The sequence below is a fragment of the Glandiceps talaboti genome, chromosome 1 (assembly GCF_964340395.1).
Source record: "Glandiceps talaboti chromosome 1, keGlaTala1.1, whole genome shotgun sequence".
Classification (NCBI taxonomy): Eukaryota; Metazoa; Hemichordata; class Enteropneusta; family Spengelidae; genus Glandiceps; species Glandiceps talaboti.
In genome coordinates this window covers 35659112-35680005 of record NC_135549.1, presented here as the reverse complement: position 1 = coordinate 35680005, position 20894 = coordinate 35659112, and the positions used below count along the sequence as shown (strand labels likewise).

At 35.9% G+C, this 20894-nt stretch overlaps 1 protein-coding gene across 2 annotated transcripts in view; it reads right to left on the bottom strand.

Moving 5' to 3' along the window:
* The window catches only part of LOC144438349 (elongator complex protein 4-like), a 78357-nt gene that overhangs the window by 46643 nt on the left and 10820 nt on the right, over positions 1–20894 (bottom strand). For both annotated transcript variants that reach the window (XM_078127416.1, XM_078127417.1), the window contains exon 3: positions 19700–19818. In XM_078127416.1, coding sequence (XP_077983542.1) covers positions 19700–19818 — 119 coding nt within the window. The remainder of the gene's footprint in view (positions 1–19699; positions 19819–20894) is intronic.

Here is a 20894-nt window from a genome sequence, read left to right as displayed (position 1 = left end):
CATTCTACAGTTGCTATGTTATAAAGAAAGGCCTTAAAAGTACCATCGCACTCAATACAAATGGCGCCAATGGCGTTGTAGCACAACTATACAGTTGTTAAAAATGTTTAACCCATATGCTGATCCATACTAGGTATAGGTGTTCATTTGCTGAATGATTATCCATACATTCACTTGTCTACTTATCCCTGTTATCTTTGCAATATATGTGATCACTTGGCTGTTGCTATGGGTGTGGTCATTTCCAGGCTGAAGTCAAAACATTTTGTAATACAACAAATCACATTTTGAAAAATAAAATGCACATTTCTGATGCGATCATTTTCATTTGAACAATTTCCCAACTAGACACCTAAGGTAATGGACCAACCAAATATCATGGCAATCGGTTCAGTGGTTTTTGACTTTAAGTTGTTCACACACACACACACACACACACACACACACACACACACACAGACAGACAGACAGACAAACAGACAGACGCTGGGTGATGCGTATAGCACTACTGAACCTCCAGTTCAGTTGTGCTAACAACCCACCCAATGAAAGATTCTTCGATGTGAGAGTTTGGACGTTGGTTAGTTGGCCACGACTGGAGTGAAGTTCACAATAACAAATCATGTGAAGAAAAGACCAAGCAGTTCATAAATACCACAACAAGTGCAATAAATCAGTTCTTGATATCACTACTCTGATCACGCAACAACACGTGAACCTAAATCAAACAGACTTAGATATGTTGTGTCTGCTCGTTGGACATGGAACATGCCTACTCATGTTGTGTCTCCTCGTTGGACATGGGACATGCCTACTCTTCAAGATGACATGGTGGAATAAACCATTCAACAGTAAAGGATGGGTCGGGTATGGGGGGGGGGGGGGCTGTTCAAGCATGTCTGAGTTATGGCTTTGGACATGGAAAATTCGCAAACAAAATGGCTGCCAGGCAGCCATATTGGAACGTATCAGGATGAAAATGGATAAGCACATGTATGTCATAGAACACTGTGCTAATACCAACTTTGAATGAGATCTGTTTGAGCATGTCTGAGTAATGGCTTTGGACATGGAAAGTTCGCAAACAAAATGGCTGCTAGGTGGCCATATTGGATCGTATCATGACAACAATGAATATGCACATGTATGTCATAAAACAGTCCTAATACCAACTTTGAATGAGATCTGTTCAAGCATGTCTGAGTTATAGCTTTGGACAGGGAAAATTTGCAAACAAAATGGCTGCTAGGCAGCCATATTGGATCATATCATGAAACAAATTGACATGAATATGTATGTCATTGTATGTTGCCCCTGTACCAAGTTTGGAAAAAAATTGGTCCAAGCATCTCCAAGAAACGGCTCTGGATGGACGGATGGACGGACGGACGGACGGACGTATAGACGGATGCACGGACGGAACCCAATCCATAAGTCCCCGTGCCGGACTTCGTCCAAGACTACGAATCCTTAGATTACAAATCATTTTTTATTCATCACTGCTTTGCCAAGAGGACATGACCTTCCTACTGTCACATTCAACGGTCTTGTGAAACAACTAAAATCTATACACACAAATAACAAAGGTGGCTGTGACGGAATCGCCAACAAATTTCTTAAAAAGTTTGCTGAGGAATTTGCCACTCTGCTTGTGGACATCTTTAATGCGTCGTTTTCAGAAGGTCGAGTTCCAGTGATAATGAAGGAGGCCAACATCATTCCCCTACCAAAAGTCAGTAACCTGGGCTCACTGAGTGACTTTAGGCCAATCTCTCTGACAAATACCATCGCAAAGATTATGGAGTTGTTTGTTGAGAAATGGATCAAAGGTGAAGTCAATGGAAAGATCAACCCCGAAACAGTACGCGAGTGTGAAAAACTTATCTTCAACATTCGCAATGGTTGACATGTTGCAGTCGTGGACTCGAAGCCTTGAAAATCAGAAACACATGTCCAGAATTTGTCATCTAGATTTTAGCAAAGCCTTCGACAAAATTGATGATCATTCAATTTTCTTGTCCAAACTAATCAATATACATGTAGGTATTAATGCAAATCTAGTCAAATGGGTAGCACACTTCCTTCACAGTAGAAAGCAAAGAATTGTTTTAGAAAACGCTACTTCAAGCTGGCAAATTGCAAATGCAGCAGTACCACAGGGAAAAAAACTTGGACCGATTCTATTTAAATTGATGGTAAATGACATTCACACAATAAAAAGAAACTCTCACTTTATTTTCATGGATGATACAACTATATCAGAATAGTTTTGTTACAATGATGTCAGTACCTCAACATTTCAGTCAGACCTAGATGACATTTGCAACTGGTCTCAAAGAAACAACAGATTTAAACTGAACGTAAGGGAATCATTTATTATGCAAAATACTGATTAAAACTAAAAAACTATCATGGTAACAGGCTTTTTCTTTTTAGACAAGTGTGCTTTCTTAGGTTAATGTATATGCCAAATTATACAGAATTTGAAGAGTACATGATACTGCTTAATTACTGAATATCATTTGTTAATAACTTCTCAGCACTGGTACGTACTGTTATGGTTGATATATGTACCATATTATATGAAATTTGAAGCTTGCATTTTTAAGATATGGCCGAGTTATAGGGTTCGTGTTAATGTGTTATTCCGCATCCGGGACGCAATGCATTTGAATGGGACCCACTTCAATTTTCACCGGTAGATCACTATCTATGCTCCATGATGGTGACAATGTACTTCGTTCAATGACAAAGTCTTTGTAAAGATAATAAAAAGTTTGGTCAAACAAGGAAAAGAAAAAGACTGATCTAACTCCAGATGTGTGAAAGTGTAATTTATGAGTAAAGAATGTGTGAACTGATTGTACATGAAGTTGACACCCGACGCGACATCGACAATGACGTTGGTATCTTTCACTCATGCCGACACACATATGTAGTGATAATGCATGCTGGGGTTTTTCATTGTCGGTGATGTCATCAAAACATGGCGGCAAGCATGGGAAATATGTTGCAATTTGCGTACATTTTGACACTTGTCTAGCATTTTCACGCGACGATCTCCACTTTTGTTCATCCACAAAAGACTTGATTCGTCCGACAATGGAGTTTGTAGCTTTCTAAGGCAGACAGAACTTCGATCTACATCACATCGATCGCAACCATGAATCATTTCTTTACTATGATATATACCTCACACGAGTTTCTCCGAAACATCTCAACTAAGAACATCGATCACCCATGTGATCGGTAATTGTTCTTTTGTACGCATAGCATGATCAACACAAATCAACTTTAGTACTGCATTTTTATGAATGTGTATATGTTTTGTAAGACAGATGTAAAGTTCCCGATGATGCTGACACAAGGTTTTTTACAGTAGTGAGAATGTAAACAAATATGGCCGCCTCCATGATCACATAGTGAAATGTCGACCGGAACTTCCATGTGTGAAGTACTTCGTACATCCAGGTGATAACTAAATTAGCGTTGCAAACCATGGCCTCTTTTATGGCATTGTCCATTAGTTCGGGGAAGAAATAACAGCTCTGGTTTGCGAGAATAAACTAAATATGTAACACAGTATGTCTTGGAATGTGTATTGGAGAGTATGTAATTTTAGTGTGCATCATTGTACTGATGAATACATGCAAGTTACAACACATGCATTCAAAATAAAAGGTATTTAATAACATAGTGTACATGATATGATGATGTGTATGTGTGGATTTATTATGAATGAATGTTTATGAAGACATTTGTGTGGATATGAGTGATAATAAACGATAGTAAAATAGGACCCCATTTTTTTAAAAAGGGACCCCATATTTTCAGCAGTGATGGGTCCCTGGGACTCACTGGTTTCAAAGTCTAGTGCAATCCCTGGCGTTATCTAAAATCATTAATTATGCAAATATTTCATTAAAACTGTAAACTACATCAACAAATTTTATAGGACATATCAGCTTTATTAAAGTTAATGTATGTACTAAATGATATTGAAATTCAAGTATGCATTCGTAAGATATATCCTAATTACAGAAAATCATTAATCATGCAAATTAGTCATAAACACTGTAAGGTACATCAACAAACTTTATAGGGCGTATGGACTTTGTTATGTTTAAAGTGGCCGCGCCATATGGTTGAAAATTTGGTATTTATTTATTTTTTTATTTGATAAAACAGCTTCACTGTTTTTCTATTTGAAAAAATAAAGCGAGAGAGCATATACTAAGTCCATGTTCATAACTCAATACATTACAAAAGACGCAAAAAGTGTAAAAAGTTTGTCATTGTATGTACAATAACAAACATTTTACACATTCTTTAATATTTTGCCATTTATTGAGTTGCGAACATGGACTTGGTATATATTATTTCACATTATGTTTTTCAAATAGAAAAACATAGTGAAGCTGTTTTATCAAATAAAAATCCAAAATAAATACCAAATTCTCATCCATATGGCCACTTTAATGTATGTCGTAAATCATATTGGAATTGAAGTATACACTCTTAAGATATAGCCTAATTACTGAAAATCATTAATTATGCAAATTTTTCATTAACACTGTAAGGTATAGGGAGTTCAGTGGAAAATTTAGATCCTTAATAGCTATATTTCAATATTGGACAATTATCATCCTAGGAAATTGAAGTAAAACAAAACAAAAATTATTGAAATTGGTCCACCGGTTCAAAAGTTATAACACTTTTACCGCGCTAAAATTTACCCGTTTTTGAGAAAATTGAGTTGTAAATCTCTAAAAACTGACAATTTCCCAATTTTACAGGAACTTAACTTCTTAAAAACTGCATTCATTAGCAAAAATCTTTAAGATATTGAAAGAGTTATACCCAATTAAACAATATTTATATGACTTCTAAAAAGAAATATTCTATTTTTAAATTTCAGGACATCCCAAAATGCTAAGTATTTCATCTGACTTAGTTTTTTTCAGTGCGGCACCATTGAAAAACATCAAAATCCTCCAACTTTGATGACTGTTAACTTCAAAATAATTCTCTCAAGTTAGCTACAATTTTCAGACAACACAGCTATTTAGTTACAAAATTAAAAAAATATAGTCATAGATTAAATTCAGATTATATTTCTATATTTTCAACACATTGAAAATCATGAAGAGCCTTATGTTTTCATTATGAACAATGGCGGCCATATTGGTGGCCATATTGGATTTTTAGGAATTTTCATAAACAAACTTTTTCTGTTCATGTAGTTTATGTAACTAATTTATACATTCTCCAAAGTGATAAAATAATTGTTTAGGTGTTTATTTGTATCACATTTAGTGATTGAAAGTATCAAATAATTATCAAAAAGAAAATATAAGTAGGGAGTTTAGTGAAATTTTCATCTTTAAATGTTTTACTTATTTACAACAATTGAATATGAATTTACATAGGTGTAATTCATTGTCTCTTATGTATGATATCAATTTCATATTAGACAGCAAATATTAAATATATGCAAACCTCACCTGATCACCTGAAAGTTAATTAAAAGTATTTGTTCTTGAATGCTGTGTAAGACTTCTCTACTTGATCAATGTTTCTCACTGACCATGCACGCAATAGTGAATCTCTAGGTTCAACATAAATTTCCTTCAATATAAATTTGGGATCGATTGTGGCAACATCATCTTTGGTTGGCCATTTAAAAGAATTATTAGCACGACTGTTCCTCATGAGAAAATGGGCACTGATAGCATGTGGGGTACATGAAGTGACTTCACCAGCAAACCAGTCATCTTCATAGGCAACTGCTATATATATGCCGGGTTGTATTGGTTGTGTAACCCCAAATTGTTCTGCGTGTGTTCTTGTTTCTCTTTTCTTCTTTCTCTTAGCTATTTGTTTTGTGTTGTTATTATCTACTACCTTCAAATTGTTATTAATGTCATCAACAAAGTTTGGTAGGACACCTGTTGTATGAATGATACTATTTAGATTCTGTGCAAGTTGTGGTATTGTCAGTTTTTTCCCCTGATCCTGCCACTTCTTTAGCTTTTTGTTTACAAGTTTTGTCTTTAAAATATCAACATGAAACTGAATCTGGTCTTTCAGTGCTTTCACTTGTTCACTTCTCTTCATCTCTCTTAGTTTTTTCTCTACTTCGACTTCACTTTTCCAAACCCCATACTTATTTCTAATCCTGTGTTCCAATTGAACTGTCTTCTGTTGTTTTCTTTGTAGTTGTTTGTGTTTCTTCTCCACTCTCATTCTCTGTAATTGTCGTCTTTTCTTCATCAGATCCTTACTGTAATTTTGTTCTCTTTTTTTTACGCTTTGGAGCTTCTTTTCTTGCGATCTTTAAGTATTTTGTCTTAATTTTTTGGGGAAGAGTAGTAATATATGCCGTGGTCTTATTTCTAGAATAACATATGATTCCTGCTTTTGATAATCTTCCTTTTTGAGGGGCTCTTCTTATCTGTCTATCAAGGTCAGAAAAGTCACTTTCAGATCTTATATTAGTCAGTGGTGCATTCCACACCTCATCAATCAATGTACTATTGGGTTGGTTCTCGTTCCCCCCAGGTAGTTGATTCTTTAATTGTCTATCGACAACAGGGATCATAGATTTGCAAAAACACTGTAATGCTTTGGAGGTTAAGGCATCAAACTCTGTATCCCTTTCCTTTGGAAATAAGTGTGAGTACAAATCATCCTTGGTTACAGTTGTATCAGTTAAGTATGATGTTTCATTTAACAATGGTGATGGATCTATTGCATTGTCAGCTAAGCATGTTTTTAATTCTAGCCAGTGTGGGTTCATGTCATAGTAGTGAATACCTGTTCTTTCTAACAGACGCATTAATGGCCCAGATATTAATTTTGAGATTATACCGAGAGCCCTACACTCTGCCATTACCAATTTCTCATCTAAAATGGAACCTATTACACTTATCAATTTGTTCACAGAGTCAACTCATCCTGACTTCAAAAAGTCAGAGATATGGTTTCTATGGTAATAGACGGCTGCGCCCTGATGAAATGCTATGTTAAATCTATGGTGTTGAAATGTTGTTAGATGATTTATTTCTTTTATTTCATCTAAGTAAGGCGCAAAATCAGTGAAAACTCCTGATTTCTGACATCCAGAGTTGGTGAAGGCTTTACTAGCTTGGTACAGAAGTGCAAAGCAGTGTGACTGGTTACCAAGTGGTCCCTTCTCTGTATTCAATTGATCTTTGTTTTCACTTTCAAAACATTTACTTGAGTTACTGACTGCTGTTGCCAAACCACTAAGAACATGCATACCACACAATAGGTGATTTACTGTTTTCATACTAGTTTTCTCAGATTCGTTTAACTTGTCCCAGTTCTTTTCCACTATTGGTAGTAATGTTCCTCTCAAGTCTTCTAATTTGCTTTTGTATTTTTTGTTCACTACATGGCGATCGCTCATTATGTTTTTACTGTGGAGGAGCAGTTGTGCATATATTTCTTGACGTTCAATATCATTTTCAGAGATTGCCTCACTAAGCTCATGGAAGGTGTGCATGGTGGCTGATATATAGTCATCAGCACTCCCTCTTAAGAGTTCTTGAAACCCTAAAGAGAGTGATGTTTTATCAGGGAGTGTGACCTGGATCCCAGCATAATCAATAAACCTCTTTCTAGTACCATCTGAATGGAGAGTGTTTATTGGTGGTTGTTCTAGGATTTTGGAAGCTGCCTGGGCCTGTGCAATCACTAAAGCTTCGACTTGCATCATTGATGTCAGTGATTTGCTAGGTAGTCTCTCAACATTTAGGAGGTTTTTAAGTACAGATTTAACTATATAGCAGAACAGCTTTCGATAGATACATTATGAGCCAGTAGATCATAGTATGTCTGACGTATACTGTCTGTATATTTTCCATCTTTGAATGTTTTTACATCTGGTTCATTGTCAAGCATGTCATTTATTTGTTCCTTGAGTTCTTGATTTTCATTTTCTAATTCAGATATTTGTTCTTTAGCATGTTCTAATTTCATTTGATCACTTCTCTCAATCGTCATAGCCTTTCGTTTCCAGAAGCTTTTATTTTTTTGGAGATTTTTCTTTTCTTTTAATATCTGATCCAGTTGTTTGTTGAGTTTCTGTGTTTCTTCTGTTACTTTATCTAACATTTCATTTTTGTCTCTGAGTTGACGTCGTTTTATTCTTTTGTTTACATTTCTAGATGATAAAGATGCTATTTTCTCTTTCAACTGAGCAATGAGTTTTATCTTATGTTTGTACTTTTCTGACAGTTTCTCCATCTTTTTGTATTTCTCTAGAGCTGCTAATTTTTCCTCAGATAATTCCTCCATAGCTTGAGTAAGATTACTTATTTCTTCATAACTATCAGCTAGACTACATGTAAATCTTCCAATTAAATTTTCCAAATCTACGTTACTTGTGCCATCTTCTTGATTAGAAATTCCCCCACTCTCATCACCACTAACTCTATCTTGAACTCTTCTAGCTGGTGCCTTATAGGGTTGACTAAGAAAACTCTCTACATCATTACCACTTCGTTTAATTTTCAAATACCTATCATGTAGACGTGTCCATTGCTGGCTAACTGCTGTCACACTAAGGTCACTGGTTCCTAACATAAGTACACCTAGCCACTTCATAGCATGACTCCATGGAAGGTGTTGACTCATCAGGAAATTCCTTAATTCTAGTATGTGTCTAACTTCTAGGTTCATTGTACGATCTTCATTCTGAGCAAAGCTACATGTTTTCAATATCTCTGGTGTGATGTGTTTGTCTCGAAAAGTAGCTGATAATTTTGGTATGGAAGTGGTAATTGGAATATTAGCTTGCATAATATCTGCTTCATTCCCTTCCTGTCTTGCTCTATCTATCTTCTTCCTAACTTTCCTGACTAGATTGCTAACTTTGGATGGTAAGTTCAGGTTCGGCTCAAATAACCTAAGGACGCTAGGCAACACCTGCTGAACATTTGTACCTGTGGTCTGAAGCCCACTGTGTAGACTAAGAAGGAGCTCATTTGTCAAAGGAACATCACATCCTATCTCTACTAATGTTGTCTTTCCTGACAATAAACTTTCTAGTTTATCACAGATTGTGAGAGTAGTTTCCATACTCTAAGTAGAGAAAAATATATCGACAGTTATTAAATTGTATATACCATTTCTAGTACACAATGATCTGATTTAATATTCTAGCATTTTTAAAGACCAAAAAATTACCTTCTCATAAGGCAAGTCTCCAGTGTTATCCTTAGAGTATATTAGAATGTATTTCCAACATAAAAGCAAATAAATTTGAACGTTACCAGTAGTATAAATTAAAAATTTCGTTACTAATTACACGCAAAACTAAAAGTCACTTCGTGCATCATACTTCCGGGTTAACATAAACATGTATACTTACTACGAAATGACAAACACAAAACCATTAGTAAAATAAAATAAAGTTCAAGATTTTTATTTTCAAACTGAACATCAATCTCCACTAAACATTCAGTAACTGAGTTCGTGTATTTAGAAATGTTCCTCAAAACACAAACTAGCAACACGGAACACGGAACGTGTAATTGTAGTACTACTACCATGGCTTCCAGTTCAATATGTAGACTAACTCAGTGTAAGTTGTAACGATAAAATTTACGATCATCACTGCATGTAGGAAGTACAAAAACATACAACACATTGCTTTCTTGTTGAATAACCTCATCGAAACAAAATGACACACGAACTAGACCCACAAACTAAAACGATTTGAAATTCAACGCACCGATATCAACATGATATCATTGCGTCATTGATTTTGACAGCCGCCATTGAGCTCACCCAGTCAGTTACGCCGAGCTCCCGGTCGAACGTTGACATCCAAATTTGTACAACGTTTTTATAAAGGGAGCTCGTCAATGACATACTAAATGAATAACTCAGAAACGTAGTTTAAATACCAACTGATCTAAAAATAACTGTTTAGAAAGACTACGTACCGTCTATAAATACGAAATCACGCGACAAAAACTTCAATCTTATTTTACTACTAGAAATGTCGGCCCTATCCGTATTAACCACATATCATCTTACAGCTAATTTTATTGGCTATAAATTCAGCTAGATTTGAAAGATCTTACATGATTGGCTCTCCCTTCGCTATTCCCAATTTCAAGAGACACCCCCGCCAGAATCAAGTGCCACGTAGTACGGCAGTGGCGCGAAGTTGCCCAACATGCGACTTTCCCACCGGGCGTGCTTTTCGAAAACTACACAACTTATGCTTTTAGGGCGCGAAATCATTGCAAATCTACCCCCTTTCAAAACTAATCGTAATTTTATCGCATATAGACAACCGGAGTTGGTTGAAATAGCAAATTAAAAATCGAATGAAGTTTACAGTGACCGTGAATTCGTATGGCCGCCATTTTGAATTCTGAACTCCCTATTTAGAGTTTTAGAATTGCATAGGTTTGATACAGATAATTTCAAAACTCATGAAACCTTGTTACAACATATATCACCAATCCATACATTCAAACAGCAATGATGTTTTTTTCCTAAATTTGAAATTTTTAAAGTGTTTTATGTCTAATTTTTCAAAAAATCACATAATATGGTTATTTTGGTTACCATGGCAACTGATGTTCATTAAATGACCACTTATTTGAATTCAGCATGACAAACTACCCTTGGTAGTGGGGTCAATGTGCAAATAAAAAGATATTTATCAGATTTATAATGTTATTTTTGAGATGTATATGTATGCAATGAAAACATAATTTTCACGTCTACCTTATGTTTCCATGGAAACAGCCATCCGATTTTATACAATTTATGTTACACCAGGTAGCACTAACTCATACATGTCTAATACAAGGACATTTTTTCACTGTATTATCTTATTTTTCAATGTTTTATGTCAATTTTTGGAAAAATGATTAACATATTATGGTGATTTTGGTTACCAGGGCAACAGATGTTCATAAAATGACCCCTTTTTTGAACTCAGCATACAAAACTACCCCAGGTAGGGTGGTTAATATTCGAATAAACCCGATTATTATAAAAATTATGATTTCTATGTACTATTATTATAATTATTATTGTTACAAGTGAAGGGGTTTAAATATTATATAAAGATAAAGCATTGTGTGAGAGACAATTTAGAGGAATGGTGCCTTTTGGTCCTATTGTCAATACAATGTATCGGTTTGAGCATGTACAAATGTATTTGCTATGCCGGCTCATATTTGCTATGCTGACTGACATTTGAGGGCACTCTTTCACAACTTTATCTGTACATACTGCATTCAATTTGAGTCTAAACTATAATAAAAGTAATTTCAAAATTGCATGTCAGGAAAATGAAAAAGTTAAGGGCTGTAATATTATAATATCATAATGAAAATGTCTGGGAGAACTTTAGTTGAATATCACAGAAGTTGAAGTTTTAATACTCAATTAATTTTGCGACATTTCTCATTCAAGCTCAAGTCGTAACAGTTTGGAGTTTGGTTACTCCTCTGTATATATGAATATAAAAATAAGTATTATTTTATTTCTTACTAATTATGCACACTCCACCCTTTAATAACTGAACTTTTTATAATGCAAATCGAACATATGCCATTTTACTGTGGAGTGCGCCCTGATGACAAATGTCTAATATTCGTATACATGTATACTATTAGCAGTTCTGTGCAATGACAAAACAGATCACTGTGAAAAATCCTCTGAAATCTATAGAGTTTGATCGAACCTAAATTATTTATTTCTATATGCCAGTGTAACTGACTGTGGCTTCACATGTTTCGGACTAGTTTGACTTTTACCAATATTTCTCCCGGTGTGGAACCAATGGCCATCTCTGATAGGAGTGTGTCATCATAGGCCCAATTTTAGACCCACTTTGACCAAAAATCAATATCCCATTTTAGACTATTAATTTACAGGGTTTTTTTTACCATAAAGTTTAATCAAAATACATTTTCCTTAGGAGGCAACATTTTGGGTAATTTATGGCAGTTACGATTTGGCAAAGGACAAAGGGCCACATTTTAGACCAAGCAAAATCAAATATAATGCAAAGTGGACCTGTTATAGACGTGAGTTCGAAAAAACCCTGACCCCATTTTAGACCAAATGGCTAGAAACCCAACCCAAAAGGTGGGTACATAAATGATAAATGTATACTCAAATATTAAGTGAGTAGCTTACCCCCATCGCATCATGACTCGCATCATGACCGAGCAAGGCCAAATACATTGTTCTGTAATGATTTATAAAGATGCCGATAACATTCCCTGAAAACAATATTTGCAATGAGCCTTACAATATTTGTAATATTATTCCCAAATCGCAGCTGTTTTCAAATCATTGTAGACTTTCACAACATACTGTAACAAATATCCCTCGCCGGCCGTTCAGCAAATTCATGTAACATAATGTAATACAATGTACAGTCTAAAGTAATTTATATTATTCCACAAAGTGTTTAGTAGTAGTATTTGTACTATGCAGTAGTACATTGACGGGTACAATTATTTGGATTATACAGTGTTCCAAAGTTTACTGAAAAGATTATCGTTTTTTCCCGACACTGCAGGCGCTCTGAGCTATGCAAGTGTGATAAAATTTGAGCCAGGTTTTTCAGCTATTGGTACTTATTTCACTGTTTAGAATATCTTTGCCTGCCACCTAGAACGAACATTTTTGCTAGTGGTGACATTGCTAGTCTTGTTTTGCCGCTTTATCGTCAAATATTTTCTAGATAATTATGAATTAATTTCTTATTTTACACTTTAGGCTTTTAAGTTTTGTATGATGACCAGCCACTGTGAAAGTCAATTAGTAACCACCATGCATGATATTATATCAACTTTCCATTAAAAAAATACAGACAGACCTTGCAATATTAGATTTTAGCAAGGCATTTGACACAGTATCTCACCGAAAACTGTTACACAAATTAGACATTTACGGAATAAGGGGCAACATACACCAGTGGATCTCCTCATTCTTAACAAACCGAACACAGCAAGTCGTCATTGAGGGCTAAACATCAAACTCTTGCACTGTAGATTCCGGCGTACCACAGGGGACGGTTCTTGGACCGCTCTTGTTCTTATGCCACATAAATCAGGGCATGCTTTTTGAGGCGAGCAATCGCTCCGCTCGCCTACCGCTCGCGCAAATTAAAATCCACGAGAGCGATTTTCCACTCGCGTGGGCCTCAACCAACTTGTACAACAGCCTGATGTTATTTTATATCATTTTTCAATATGTGGTTACCATAAAAATCAACGTTTATATGGTAAAATTACGTGGTGGGAGCATGGAACACTTCCGTGTTCATAATCGTCGATCTCCAGCTGAAGTCAGCGCTGTCATTCATGACCTATTTATGTATCTGAAAGTTGCATTGTACTACCCTTATATGGGAAAAATAGTGACGTATTCGAAGCGGGACATGCATGATGTCATGGCATATCATGAATTTTGATCAGCTCAGTATACAGGGAGATTTCAACTTTCGCATCATTGCAAATTGCGCAATTACGATTGATACGATGACTGTTTGGCGTTCTCGTTTTCAGCAATCCATCGATGAGTTTAGTTTTAAATTCCGATCGGCCTAGTTTTGTTCGAACATGGTTTTGGAGACCATCCTACATTTGTACGTGAATGTCTCCTCCAGAACATGAACAACAACTGCGATTTATAGTCGCTACACAAAGTACATGCCCAGAGTTCCGACAATAGCTTTTGGAGGGCATTGAAAGAATGACAATAAAATATTATACGATCGATTATTTTACAAAATAAAAATAAAAATAATCTGTCAATATTTCTTGTGCAGTTTTCAGAGAAATTCCCGGGCTTTTATTTCATAATCTCCAACACGCAGTTTCATTGTTTTTGTCCGATGATCTATTCAACTGCTGACCACGTCTGTTTTACCTCCATGACTTTATTGACTTCTGTAACATATAAAATATTTGCTCGAATTTTCGCCTTGTCGTGATTTCTAAAACAAAGTAGGTTTGCTGCTCAGACGTGAACGGATCTCGCTACTTTAGTCGGCGACACCGGTCGTCCGTGTGCAGGTACTAGGTGGGGTTACGTGTGTTATTGTCTCGGATCGAGTGAATGGTTACAAATTAGTCAAATTAGCAAGCAATTTAACGTCAACGTCAAAGCTCAACATCAGAAGACATTTGTCATCTGGGGTATGTTAGTTTTTGTCAATTCATTATAGTTTTGAACAATCTCAAGTTTGAATTAGCTGCATTTTAAGTGAAATAGAAGTGGTGATTTCTTCAATGCCCTCCAAAACATGTACTTTGTAGCGACTATAAATTGTTCCGGAGGAGATATTCAGGTAGGATGTTTTTATAAAAACGTTCTAAGAAAACAAGACCAGTTAGAATTTGAAATTAAAAACCTAGTTTTCTATTGTACTACTTGTAGTCACAACAAAAAACAATATTTTTTCAAGATTTTGATGTGCACAGACTTAACAAAATTGTTGCAATAATAATTGTTGTAGAAATAACCAAACTAACTGTTACTTATCAATATATTTTTGCATACATATTTCAATTTTTTTTTAATTTTTTTTTTTAAATTTTATTTATTCGGAGCCAACTGGCCAAAAATACAAATAGAAATGAAAATGAAATTTGTTTTCTTCACTCGCCTGACTATTTTCAGGAGAGGTATTAAATCACTCGCCTACCACTCGCCTGGATGGTTTCAGGAGAGTGATTTTTAGCTCTCCTGCCATTTTCAAAAGACATGCCCTGATAAATGACCTCCCTCAATGTGTATCGTCACAAGTTAGACTCTTTGCAGATGACTGCCTACTCTATAGATCCATTAAATCATCTGATGACCAGCTAAAACTCCAACAGGATCTCAAAGCTCTTGAAAACTGGGCAGAAACATGGGGAATGAGGTTCAACACAACTAAATGCTACCTGATGACCATAATATAATATAAATATGCATTTTCATAAATCATACATATCACTACAAGCACGCATTGATAAAACTACGACAATACTCAAAATCTCTATATTTAAATATCACTAAAAACAAAGGTTTGTAAACGTTGAAACTCGGCCATGTTCTACACCACACATTCCTATGGTGTTATGCCTATGCCTGTTGGAGTGGCTGAAGTTATTCATGGAATCCTCTGAACAACATGGAAAATATTTAAAATTACTTTCCGTACTAGTTCTTATCCCCATTCCTCCCAGAAAGCAAACTATATGTATGTGAGAATGAAAAATTGGAGTAAAATGTTGAAATCAAGGAAATTTTTTACCTTTCGAGCGATTGTAGGTCGCCATGTTGAAATGTCATCATTTGTGTATTTCTCTGGGGAGAAATTGTTAATTACGGACTGCGAGGGCGCCCCCCTTTTGGCGGCAGTTTTGTAGCAATTTTGGTGTTTTGACGCTCAGCCATTTGTTTCTGTTCAGTTTTTGCTGTGGGCTAACTTTGTGCTCTGTAGTTTAATTCTTGTTTTTTCCCATCCCTCCCACCCGTTGGTTGGTGTGGAGTGTGTTATCACTTTCAGATATTAAAGCACACCCCACTTTCTCCCAAACGAAGTGTGTCGCATTTTTATTCCTAGTAGTAATTTGGTCATGTGTCTGTATCATAGCTTATTGGATTTTGTACAATGTAGTTGGACAAGGCTTTACGTATTGTAACTACCGAGATTCTGTCTCTTAGCTTTTCCATAATACAGCTAGCGAAATTTGTATCGTTGCTAAGATTTCTTACCTACCCCTGAGAGTAATATGATAAAAACATAACCAAAACGTCTTGAATTTTTCACGAATGTGATTCAATGTTTGCTTGCTATCCGACAATAGTTTAAATAATGATGATATCGACAGACATCATTGACAAACAAAATTACCGGTAGTAATATGCATGACTTTCAACTCACTGTACCATACCCATATTCTTGATGTAGCTGTCAGTTTTAATAAGTTATTGGCATATTTTGGTAATTAGACGAAGTGGCCACAAAAAAGAAAAGCATTGATTATGGTCAGGAAATGTTGTCTAAATTCAATGCGAATTTAATTTTTTTAAAAATGTACATGATTAGTTCTGCAGTTGTCGTCTGTAGAGTTATTTTGTGTTTGCGCGTGGATCTGCAGACTGCATTAGCTGGAAAAACACAGGGAAAAAAGATCGAAGTGAGGGCATTTCAGTGATGCGCAGTGACCAGTAACAATTCCTTCTCTTTTGTTGGCCTTTATTTAAAACTCCTACTATGGTGAGAGCTACAGTTGTATGCTACAATGTTCTATAAAAGCTTCATATTACATGTTGTAGTTGGCCATAAGATCACATCTGCAGGCAATCATACGATGTCTTCACTATTTCAAAATGTAAAATCTTGTTTTTACTTCATTACTCGCACATGTAAATGTTGTTACTGTGTTGCAATGTTGGGCAGTGTACTGAGTGGTTTAATTGGGTCTATTTTTCCCCAATTTTCCGACATTAATTGGCTTTGTTCTAGACCATTCAAAGTATTTGGGTTGCTTGTTTTGAAAGGTACGTATATTGAAATATATATATCGATAAGTTTCTGTCCAGATCTGAATTTTATATTTTGAGAAACCAAATGAACTTGAGAGCCATGGAAATTCACCTCATTGTGGCGTGCATCGTGAAATTCTTGAACTAAGTGTTACATAAAGGGTATATTGCCATAAACGAGAATAAAAGTATAGAGCGGTACCATGCTTACCATAAAGTATGTAAACTTTCTGATGCGTACTAGTGATGTTACGACTCGCAAATCCGTGATCAAAGAATGTACACTTGCTATTGAATCCAGGATGAATAAAGTTTAAACGTTGTAAACCTTTCTCGCATATATTCTGACAGTGATGTTGAATTTGAGGGAAAATTCTGTTTGACAATAGAATAGACTAGCCAAGATTACTGACTACATAGCTCTTCAATGTAAGTGTGAGCAGTGAAGTGAAAACAGCTAGTGTACTTCCCATTTCTAAGACAAGGCAACATTATATCGCCCTTCACATGCTATTGTTTGTAATTGGTAAAACAAAAGGCGTTCTATAGAATATCATATCCCTCGTCGCTAAAATTAACAGAGACGAGAAAATGACGGAAATGCAAGTTATCGAACATACAGGACAAACACCTTTTTCAGTTAGAAAAACTTCCCTTTTTGAAATGGAGATTAGTTCCCAGCACCATTTTCACAAACCTGCAAAGAGGACTTGATTGGCACAACATTGTAGTCATGGACACAGTCTATCTGAGAGACATTCCTTACTGTTCACAAATATAGACATTTCTACTAGGCTACATCCATTTGGTAGGGTCTATGATCCATCTCAGACCGGTTGATCACTAGTGGTCTGAGGGTCCATGTCGCCCTGCTTGCATACGGAGTAAGTCGTCTACAAAGAGACAGTTGTCAAACCTGGGCTTACCTAAAATGCTAGTTGCCTAGTAACTAAAGATTTAACGCATCTGTGTTCAAATATCAGCAATAAATCGACTATTTAGTAATTTTACCTCGCCTTGGCTACAAAAGTACTAGTCCCAGTCCGGAGGACAAGAAATCCTGAAATCACAAGTTCAATAGTAATTTATGCCCAAGTGGACGCCCGATCAAATGTGGCGGAGTTTGTAAAGCGGGACTTTGAAATCAGTCAAGTTCCGATTTTGACAATTTTTGTGATCGTACCAGCGACTACTGTCGTCAAAAAGATGTAAAATGAGTACATATTCGACCGATTGCTAATATTTGATAGCTTTAAATGTAATTATTTTGTTATTGGTGCGAAAGTATTTTGTTTTCGCACTCTCTACAGGCTGGTTACTTTTCGTAGGACGGTGTTGAGCGAAATGCGTGCACCATCTGCAAGCAGGACTGTGATCCATGGTACAACACCTGAGCACAGGCAAGGAACACAGTTTCTTGTCTGTGATCTGAGGTACAACTACTGACCATTATCGGATTGAGCAGTGTCAACGAGTTCTAGCAAGATGCTTAGTTTAGACAAACAAGTTTTATTTACACATAGCCCCAAAGCGTAGGCTGGTGGCGTTATTCACCAGATGGGTATAGGTCCAAGAAGGTGCTAAAAGGTGTTACTTTTAGCATCGGCAGAATTGCAATGATCTCCAGATATCAAAGTAATCTGGCAAGAAGTATTTGAGAAGAAGTTGAAAATATCATTTTTGACAAAAATTCGGAAAAAAACCTGAAAATGGCACAGATCAACTTGGCATTAACAAATCTGAATAGCCTTCCCTCTAGGGACATGCACACCAAATAAGTCGTAGAAGAAGATGACAATAGGACGGAAGACACACGTCAATGGAGAATCAACCTAAACCTTACCTAACCCTTGGGACAATTTTGAAGTTTCTCTGTACTGTACATGTACCTTTTATTTCTCAAATTGTTTTGGATGTTCCAAATGGTGCCATGTATTATTTTTACACTTGTGTTGCTGCAATATGTCTCTCTCTTAAAATATAACATTAAAAAAAATACCGCCAATGGTGTTGTAGCACAACTGTACACTTTTAGAAATGTTTATCCATATGCTAGTCCATGCTAACAATAAGTGTTCATTTGCTGAATCCAATTGCCTATGCAACCATGTTGCTATCTTTGTGATACATGTATACGTGATAATTAGGCTGTTGCTATGGGCGTGGTCATGTTGCTAGATATATTTGCATACAGTTTTGAATGTTTTTGTTCAACTGTGTATGAATTCCTGATATTATCTCTGCAATATACGTGATCATTTGGCTCTAGCTATGGATGTGGTCTTGTTGCTAGGCAAATTTAAATACATTTTTTGAATATTTATTCAATTGTCTATTAATCCCCGTTATCTTCGCAATATATGTGATCATTTGGCTGTTGCTATGGGCGTGGTCTTGTTGCTAGGCACATTTGCATACATTTTTTGAATGGTTATTCATTTGTCTTCGAATTCCTGTTTGTTATCTTTACGACATACATGATTATTTTGTTGTTGCTATGGGCATAGTCATGTTGCTAGGTAAATTTACGTACATTTTTTGAATGTTTATTGAATTGGCTATTAATCCCCATTGTTATCTTTGCAATATGTGATTATTTGGGTGTTGCTATGGGCGTGGTCTTGTTACTAGGCATATTTGCATTCTTTGTCCATACATCCCTAAATGCATTCCCATTAAACTTCAGTCCAATCTGCTCAGTGGTTTTGGAATTATAGATTTTTGACCAAAAAGACACATTTTAGCCCTAATTTGCATATCACTGATGGCACCATCATATCATGAACAATTCTTAGTAAAAACACCCTGAAGAATGTTTCACCCAAATTTCAGCCCAATCTGCCCAGTTTTTTGAACAAAAATCACATTTTTTGACCCAAATCACAAACTGGTGGTAAGATTTCCCAAGTAGACACCCAAGGTAATGGACCAAACAAATATCATGGCAATCGGTTCAGCGTTTTTTGACTTCAAGTTGTTTTCACACACACATCCACACAGACAGACAGACGAAGGACAATGCCTATACAGTAGCACTACTGAACCTCAGTTCAGTTGTGCTAAAAAGAAGAAGAAAAGATCCCCTACCTGTAGGACATTCTACATTCAAGATCCCCTACCTGTAGGACATTCTACATTCAAGATCCCCTACCTGTAGGACATTCTGTCTAAGATCTGCAAATGACAAAAATAATTCATGCCTGCAGATGATCCCCTCAGCCAATGAATACTTCAATAAAAGGTTAGCACAGCTCCCATACTTGTCTTCCTCTACAACAAAGAACATCACATGATGGTTAGTTGGTTGGTTGCTATCAAAAGGTACTTAATTATATATAAATGTACGACTGAAACCTCCATGTAGTTATATCACCACTTGCTATTGGCAGAATGAAAACCCTGCTTTTAGGCATAACATACATGTAATACATTTAAATGTCAACAAGTTGATGTCAAATTAATTTTTTCATGTTAATGTACAACAATGTTGAGGAGATCCCATTATGCCATCAGCTGTGTAAAAGTCCACATGACCATTTTTAATGTTATAGAAGGCATGTATACATCAGTTAGTTTCATGCAAGTATTTTTATCTGCGCAAGATCTAAAAAATCTTTTCAACTACAAACTTCTGCTATGTCACCTCACTTTCAACAACTGAACAAAATCATGAACCACCCTGCTGTACTTAAATTTCCATCCAACAAATGTATGTGCAGACAATGAACCATAAACTATAGCTATAAATATACGTCATACAATAAACCATAAACAATGGCTATAAATATACGTCATACAATAAACCATAAACAATAGCTATAAATATATGTCATACAATAAACCATAAACAATGGCTATAAATATACGTCATACACTAACCATAAACAATAGCAGCTAAACCATAAACAATAGCAGCTATAAATATACGTCATACAATAAACCATAAACAATGGCTATAAACAGGGTTCGTACACTTAAAGCAAAACAAAATTCCAGGACTTTCCAGGGTTTTTTTTCGTCAGTTTTCCAGGGGTAATAATATTGATTTTAGCCATTTGCCAGGGGTGTTGACACTAAAGTATATTTTTTGAATGACATCTAATTGTCTGATGTGGACGAGAAAAATCAACAACAGTTCCCATATGTCACAAAACAATTTAAAGACAATCGACACTATGCAAGATATTGGTTTCAAAACCACGTTTACACGCTAAGATTAACGGAGAAACCTCTGCCCTACCCCCTAAGTAGCCGTTTCGTCAAGCTGGTGCATTGATCGTGTAAGATTGAGTCGCAGCATTCGTCAGTCTAATTCAGACATATCCAGAAAAATAAATCAAAAACTA